Below are 9053 nucleotides of genomic sequence, written 5' to 3'. Positions count from 1 at the left end.
GTGTGTGTGTGTGTGTGAGTGTGTGTGTGTGTGTTTAATATGAAGGTCTTTCCCCACGGAACACGACCTCCGACTTCAGCTGAGCATGCTCTCTCGTTGAAGTAAAAATTTTCCCCAAGAGCTACAAGTGATCTATCGACTACCTAATTAAAACCTCACTGGTTGTCTCCTCTATCCCTTAATTCCTCAACTGATTCTGAGAGGGCAAATGACTCTGAAAGAGTCGTTCAAACTCAGGCGGCCTTTTCTATAACCTGGCTCTTTTAGGTTTTTGGACTAATACCGATGAGATTTTTGAGGACCTGTCAGCTTACTTAATTCAGCTGTCAAGATTCTGCTAAATATGAGTCCACCTGCTAGGATGTATCCAGGAAAAATGTTATGTTACACAGTCATCACTGAGATAAAATTTTCACAACATTCTACTGACTTTTCATATTCAGCAATCAAGGATATCTTTACCACTACTGCTTTGATTAGTACTACTGGTTTCAGACCATAATCAACAGGCTCTGATCTCTGATGCCATGACAACCATCAGATTTGTTTTTTTTAAACAATGCCCAAGCAAAGGGAACCACAAGGAAAGTGCCATGAAGTCCTCATCTTAAAATAGTTCAATGGAAAATGACATAGAATTTCTTCTATGGAAGTCTCAGGGACACAATGCTCACTTAACTTTTAAATTCTAAATCCAGGATTTCTACAAGCATAATGCATGTTGCACAGTATGGCCTCCATTAATGAAGACTAAGTGAATGGGGAAAAAAACCCCCAAAACCCCAGGATTTCTAGAAATGGTTGAAACCACAGGTTATCAGAAATTAACAAATCACACAAAGCACACACTAACAAATGGTCTTTATCGTCAAAAACTCTACTTCATTAGGTATTTTTATATAGATATGACCTTATAACATGAGGCTTTTGCATGTAAACTGAAAAATTTCTGAAGGAAGAACTAACACATAGAAACTGTCAGTTCATAAGTACAGTATAGCGAATGTGCTACACAAAAATACAAATTTATCACATATGTACAAAAATTACAGTGACTTTTATAAGAATATCACTCATTTTATAAAAGTTTAAAACTACATTTTTTTAATTAGCAAGTATCAATGAAGAATTAAAAAACAACTTAATTCACAAAACTGCACTTTATACACATGGCTTTTTAGGAACAAATGGAATTTGTAAATCAAGAAACATTTTAATAATAAGTTTCAGATTTAATTTGCCTATAAAGAAAAATCCAAATAATCTTGTGCAATGGAAATGCAAATAAATACCTATAGTTAGAACAAATTAATATTATTCATTTCTCGTTATTTTCTCTTATAAAATAAAAACTCATCAAATTCCTCCCAAAAGGAATTTGTATTTAATAATATGATCATTAACAGTAAAAAAGTTCACATAGGCATATGACTATTCCAATTTGCAACCTATTTGTTTTTTTAATAAAATGGTTTTATTTAAATTATTTAATTTCTTATTATATATACATATATATATATATATATATATATATATATCCTGAATAAAATTTAAATTCAGAGAAGCAAATTATTGCCAAAAAGAAGATACCCCCCAAAAGTAATTTTAATATATTAAGCCATTAACCAAACAATTTAACTGAAAAGGGAAAAACAACAGAAATTAAAGTACCAGAATAAAGCAACTCTACATTGCTCAAATCCCAGAATGGCTAATTTAAGAATGATAATAATTTAAAACAAAATATCTGGAACTGAATATATGTCCAGATCACATATAATCCAACCAATTAAAAACTTGTCTTATAGGAACATCTATAATGTAGTTTCTTAAAGTGTGCTAACTGCATATACATATTTACTGAATACAGATTGGAGGGGAGTGGCAAAAAAATATAGTAGTGCGCATCTATCCACTTGGGTCCACGTTTCAGCTGGACAAGCAAGCATCCATCACCACCCTAGCTAGGAATGAGCGCTAATAAAAGCGGTGTTTCTGCAAACCAGAATTCCAAACCCAAGATTCTTGCAAAAGAAGAACATGTGCTTACCGTGTACAGCTCGTTAAGAACCTTCATTAAATCCTCATGAAGCTGGAATGCAATCTCTTTGCTCTGTAATTAAGAAAAAATTAAGAATATTTTAAAATGTAATAGAAACTTACTTCTAAATGATTTGCATCTCCAAAAGTCCACTGACTAAAAATAGAAGAATGTATAGAACACAATGGGAGGCCAGCATGCCCTGATAAAAGAAACGTCTTTGACCAAATGGCCCTTTCTAAATACTAGATTCATGCACCAGTGCTCACCAGAGGCTGGACAAAGGCAAACTAGTTACTGAACAGTCTCAATGGCTCTCCCACCATCCAAATCAGACTTGATCAAGAAGACAGGGAAAAAGTAAGGAGGGTGAGTTGCAGAACTAACGTCATTAGAAGATGAATTCCTGCATCCTATCTCCCATTTTAGTATGGTCACAAAGGAATTTTGAAGTGTGATTTCCAAAAAGCTAAGTTAGAAACCAAAAGGGAAATTAATTCCCTTTCAAAATAACTACTTGACTGACTACAATTTTAATTTTAAGAAAGCAGTTTCAACGCAATGAGCCAGTAAGGCCACTTACAATGGTCCACATGCTTTTGCCTCTTCATTTATTATAATTTTCATTACGATAAAAAAGAGAGTTTTCCCCTTCCACTCAGTTGGTAAATGACAGCATTTAAAACAGTCTTCCCTAGGCTAATTCGGAGTTTGATAGAGGAGTACTTGAATATTTTTTTCAACCAACTCTGTAAGCTACTTTAAAGGAAAGCATACATCCAAAATACTTACTTTTTGTTTTGGGTTTATTATGAAAGTCAGCTATAGGGAATGGGGAAAATGTATAGTATGGCTTAATCTACAGTTTGAGACAGTAATAAGGCTCTCCACTGGTTCATTTATGTGTCTTCCTCTGGACTGTCAGAATTAAGGGTAAGGGCCATATCTATACTAGCTCTGTGACCCCAGTGTCCTTCACAATGCTTGAGCACAAGATCAGGACCAGGGGGAGGCAAGTGAGGCACCAAGGATATGGGATCTAAGGAGGCACTCACTGTCACTCTAGCACAGGTCCTGCTTGGGCACACAGGAAGCTTCCAATAAACACTTGTTAAGTGAATCTGTAAACGAGCCGAAATATCATGTTTGTGTAATAGCTGAAGTAGTGACTATATTTGCTGAAAGCTGGCCACTGGTGAGAGGGCAGAAAGGAAAGGCGCACAGACCACTCTTAAGAAAATATTAGGCCAGCCATGAAACACAGTCCAGCTGTAAACACAAGGCCATTGAGTCAGGCCTCCTCCAAAAAGGTCAAGTGTGACGAAGTGAAAATTTGTGGAAGATAAAATAGAGAAGATGACACATCCGTACCTGAACATTGAGAAATTCAAATTTGTTAGTGATAAAGAGTGCCGCTGTTTTATCAAGTTCCTATGGCTTCTGAGGTCTCCAAATCGGAGTTAGAGATTTTATGTTTGCCGAGTCCCTGATATGTGAAGAGGGGGGTTAAGAATCACTCAAGAGTGAAAGGAAAGTCACGAGTGAGCAAATGAAGCCAACTGAAACTCATTTTATTTTCCCTAAATCTTGGTTATTCTGACTGTATATGTTACACTACAATCTCCTATGACTTCAGCTTGGTGTTATTTTAATATCAGATTTCATTCACGGATCCGGGCCACCAATTCAGAACTCTCTAATGGGATCAAAGGCCAGCAAGGAACTCTGCTCAGCTGCCCACATTTCAGGTGGCAAGTCCAAAAAGAAAATATTCCTTGGCTAAGACTTTAGAACAAAAACAAAACAAAACAAAATCCCAAGGGTCCAATTAGCCCCAAGCTAAAATATTTAGGATCAGATTAAAGACAGGTTTGGAAGATAAGGGCTCTCTCAGCTATCCTAGGTCAAATATCTCAGAGCAAGCAAGAAGATTCTTTGTATATTTCACATTTTACAAGAGTACAGGTAATGAGGTAGAAGAAATCTGGTTTTACAGACAAACTGTACTCTGCCAAGCATACGCTAACATTTTTCTTTTGCCTTTTCCCTAGAGGTCCCGAAATTATAAAAATAATTTGTCTGGGGCCAGCCGAGTGGTGCATTGGTTAAGAGTTGGCTTGGGAGCGCCAGCTCTGAGCAGCAGGGCCTCGGTTCAGGTCCCACATGAGGGCCAATGACACTGCTCCCTCTACAGCTAAGTTGGTGAACAACAGCTTGACCTGCGATGGCATAGGCTGCAGTGGGGCTGGCGGGCAGCTGGCGTGAGCTTTCGTGAGCCGCTGTGAGCGGCCGTCCAGTGGCCAGCGAGCAACTGACTCACTGGAGAAGAGCGCAATGGTAATACCAACATGGGCCAGTGAAGCGACGTCCTCCACAACTAGACTGAAGAACCAAAGGACAGCAACTTGTCTGTTCCCCTCCCCCAATTCCCCAATAAAATCTTTTAAAAAAATAATAATAATTTGTCTGGGAGGGCAATATAGTATAATGCTTAAAAGAGGGACTGTGGAGTTAGAATGTGTGGGTCTGAAGTCTCAAAGACTTTGGATTCCCTTGTGCCTCAGTTTCCAGATGTATAAATTGAACACAATCTTTGTACCTATCTCATAGGGTTGATGAGAGCATTAATCAGATGACATATACATAGCACTCAGAATGGTACCTAACACACAGCAAACATCCCATAAGTGTTTTAATTATTTTTCCCCCCAGATGCTGTTCGTAAAGGCCCTTGAGTGAAAAGGCCATATTGTAGTTTCCTTTCTTTTGGTCACTATGGACATTTATTCCATTGACTTCCACAGAGGAAGTGCTTGGCAGATACTATTTGACTTGATGTCCTCCCTACTGCCCTGGGCTTTAGATCCCACACCAAGTGACCCCTGATTTGCAAGGGCCCCAAGTATTGTGTTCCAGCCCTTGGGCATTTCTTACATCCCTACTCCCTTGTCACATCGTACACTAAACTTAACTTTCTTTGTTCCATTTTCATGTGGGTCGTACTACTTGTGGTACTGGATGAATTCCTCAAACCTCCGCTAGTTAATGGATAAACCCAGAGCTGACTACCAAGTGTATCTCTAATTGTTTACTATTTATTGTCACTTTGATGTTTCAGATTCCTCAATGATAAGATGTACACAACTCAAGAAAGAGGCCCTTAAGGAGCCAGACTCTCTGGGGATTTGAGATTTTGTGACCAGTTTGTGAGGAGTTCCTTTCAGGGAGGTCCCCCGCTACCCTCATGACACATCACCAAAGTTTCTGCCTATTAGTTCGCTTTGAATCACAGTCCAAACCCTGGTAAATAACTTGGACATTAACCTCTTTCTTCCTACCACCACTCCTTTGTCTGCAAAGATAGTTAAAAGAACTGGACTATGCTCTGAAGCACTGGTTCATGTGACTAAAGTGTGAAACGTGAATTCACACAGCCCTGCACTCACACACACTTAGGCTGGACACACGCAGTCCTAGTCTGAGCGCTGGGGTCCTGGTCCCTGTCCTCATGGCACAGAAACAATGACAGGGTCACTTCATGTTATCCCCTCCCCAACTTTAACCAAGCCTCCAATTTATTACAGTAACAGTGAAAAACAATCCTTTCTTCTAAGTACTACTCTGAACCCCAAAAGAAGCAATCTTAAACCAAAACACACCAGCTGAGGCAGAGAATGGTGGCATGCTAGACTAATGAGCTGAAACCTTCTCATTTGAAAATATCTAGATTATCAAAAGTCCATCAAAATTCAATAGATTAAACATGCCATGGATTCCATTTCATTAAAATTTGAAAACAGTGAGAGAGCAGACCCTTGACCCTTTAAACAGGAACCGCTAAGTAAGAAAAATGATGCTGGCAGGCATTAAGGAAAGCAATCAATGTTCCCTTTGTACAAGAGAAAAAAATAACTTTATGAAATGATGTATGTTTGAAATAAAGTATTTTCTATGTTACTTGAGATTGGCAGATTAAATTTACTTTTGCACAGAAAAGTCCCCTCAACTGCTCTCAGGTATAGAAAAGGGAAGGGCTTTTTTTTCTTCTTCTTCTTCTTCTATCATTAATATAAGCCTGTAAGTTCAAATGATGGTAAAACTTCTAATGCATTACAATAGGATTCCAGGATTCTGACCCAAAAGGAAGAAAAATGGTTAGAACTTCCATTCAGTTGACACTTATTGAATATCTCCAGTGTAAACCCAGAGTTGAATACCAAACCTATTTCTAATTGTTTACTATTTATTGTCACTTTGATGTTTCAGATACCTCAAACGTTAACTGCAAAATTAATAGTCCCAAAGTTTTTACCTTTTTCCATCATGAAAACAAATTAAGTATTTGGAGAATATTGGAAAAATAAAGAGCAGATGGATAAAACCACCACCATTATAACCTGATCTATTTCCCTCAAGTTTATTTATCTAAACATAGGTCTGACTTGTAATCATTCTATAATAAATATCTTATTCTACTCCTTTTTTTCAGTTACCATAAAAATTTCCATGTATTTCTATAATTTTCAGAACCATTATTACAATTGTATTCATAACTACCAAGCAAATGTATATTAACCATTCTTCTATTACGGTTTCCAATGTTCCCACTATTTTCCACCAAGCATTCAATTATTTATTTATTTATTCAATTTCACCAATACGTTTTAAGCACTCTGAACTATTACCATGAATGCTGGTCTAAAGGCTTACCTTATATTTCGTGTTGTTTCCTTAATATAAATTCCCAGACATGAAATTACTAGGATAAAAGTATTGAGACTTTTAAGACCCTTGGTACATATTACATATTGCAAGATTATTTTCTTAAAAAGGTAATAATGAATTTATACTGCTTCCAGGACAACAGTGTCACTCAGAATCTGGGGTTCATCCAAGACTTGTTTCTTCTTGAAGGAGAAGTCACCAGTCCTATCTATTCTAGCTGATCCCTTTTTCTGTATGTCATTAGAATTTTAAAAAGTAAATATCCAATTCCTCTGATTAAAATCCATGAACTACTTGGTATATTTTTTTCAGAATAGAGTTCAAATTTCTCAAATCACCCATAATTTCCCCTAACTACTCTGCTTTTCCTTCCACAAATCTTACCCTGTATCTGTCAGCCTCGCCATAAACTGCTAACTTGCAGGTCCTGCTTTCACATCTCAGTGCTTTTCCCAAGCTCTTTGTTCCATCTGCCCGGACTCTCCCCCTTCCTCTTACCTGGTACAGTCCTAACATGCTACTGTGACACTTGCTTGTAACTTCCCCTTGAGCCTGAAATTTAAAAAAAATTAAGACTGTCTCTTCTCTGTGGTTTTATAATACATTCATTTATGTATGGATAATTTAGTGGTTACAAGTTCCAACTCTAAAAAAGAAATGCCTGTTTTCAAACTATCTTGTTACAGTCTGTGCACAAGTTAAATAATTTTTGTAAGACCTACGTTATTGCAATGGCAAAATGGAGATGCCACCAACAGTCTCTATGTCACAGTTTTATTGAGATGGTCCTTATTAAACACTTAACACAAAACCTGGCACCCAGTGAGCGTTAAAACTGGTGCTACCCATTATTAGTATTACGCTCATCACATTTACTTCTTCATAAATAGAGTTTCTCTGAGAGCAGGGTCTACATCCTAATCATCTTTGTATTCCCGGGGCCTGCTTTGGTGCTTGACACACTAGGTGCTCTACATACGTGTGTTGAATGAATGGGAATCAGAGCTGAGTTAAGGAGGGCTTCTGCCCTCCCGAGTTCACAGTCTCATGGAGGAGGCCAGACGCACCAAAACAGCTTTCTCTACAGAGCACTGTAACAAGCGCAACACTGGGTGGGGCTTGGCCATGATTTCTATTCCTGGAGACCTACAGGCTTGCTCCCTGGAACCTTCCAGAAAGGAGAGAAAGAAAGGCAGAGCAAAGAACATCATTAATACAACCACACGTGAGTACAGTGAGTAAATCAATCAAGTGGTCTATGTGGTTGGATTAAATGATAAATTCAGAGGGCACCTGGCCTCTACCAGAGGTATTTTTAAAGTAAATCTATTGTGATGACCAGTCAAAGAATCCTGACCTTAAACTGAGTCAGAGTGAGAGTAAGAGAGGAAGAGGAAAACCAGATTAAATATTTAATGAGAGGATTTTAAATGATTTTAGTGTCTCCCACTTGGTTAGTTTTGGAGGTAAATTCTGGTTAAAGGGGTCAGGCCATACTGCCACAGTGTGTGTGCTTTTAAGTCCAAAGCTCATGTTCATGTGTCTATATTATAACAACAGATTCCTTTAATTCACATAAACTCTGAAGAGAGTCAGCAGCATCCTCCAAAACGTCTAATGGAGAAAGCTGGATTGGGCCTAATGGCCTGAACCACGCTTCTGATTAATATTGATAGTCCTTCTGCACACTTCCCTTCTATCTGTCAAGGGACATACATAGTTTTGTACTTATTAAAATGCACAACTAAATATCAGAGCATGGAATTAGCATCATGATCTACTTTATTCCTGAGAAGAAAGATAATCACTATGCTTGTAGACAAAACCTCATGCCACTAGAAAAAGTGGGAAAATGAGGAAGAATCATAGATACAGGGGAACCAGGATTTCATTACTGAAACAAGACAAAACTTAATCTTAAAGGAAATACCTAGGGCATCTCCTAGAGTAGTTACTACTAAAGGCATTGCTAGGTGAATGTGGCATTCAGCATCCAGGTGACAAAGGTCTGCCATTGCTGCATGCAGCCTGTGAGCAGACAATCTGAAAGGTGCGAAATCACGCACACCAAGTCACACACAACGTCCCCATGATAAACAGCATTTGAACAGACAGATGAAATACCCAAGATCGAAATTTAAAATCCTACCGGGAATACAGCAGATGAAACAACAATTTTCATTTTCAGCTTGCATTTCCTTAACTCTTTAAGAAGCAATTTTTCATGCTAGGGTTATTCCTCTATTCAAAATGGTGATAACCTGTAAAGTCTGATTTATGCATTTTC

At 38.0% G+C, this 9053-nt stretch overlaps 1 protein-coding gene across 1 annotated transcript in view; it reads right to left on the bottom strand.

The window, feature by feature from the left end:
• Nucleotides 1-9053, bottom strand: part of SRGAP1 (SLIT-ROBO Rho GTPase activating protein 1) — a 300419-nt gene that overhangs the window by 120349 nt on the left and 171017 nt on the right. Inside the window, exons 3-6 of the mRNA XM_019640518.1 lie at nt 8697-8809; nt 7834-7934; nt 7151-7318; nt 2051-2113 (exon numbers count right to left, since the gene is read on the bottom strand). Coding sequence (XP_019496063.1) covers nt 2051-2113; nt 7151-7318; nt 7834-7934; nt 8697-8809 — 445 coding nt within the window. The remainder of the gene's footprint in view (nt 1-2050; nt 2114-7150; nt 7319-7833; nt 7935-8696; nt 8810-9053) is intronic.

The sequence above is a fragment of the Hipposideros armiger genome, unplaced genomic scaffold (assembly GCF_001890085.2).
Source record: "Hipposideros armiger isolate ML-2016 unplaced genomic scaffold, ASM189008v1 scaffold_51, whole genome shotgun sequence".
Lineage (NCBI taxonomy): Eukaryota > Metazoa > Chordata > Mammalia > Chiroptera > Hipposideridae > Hipposideros > Hipposideros armiger.
Note: the sequence above shows the minus strand (reverse complement) of the source record. Positions and strands in the feature narration are given on the sequence as shown.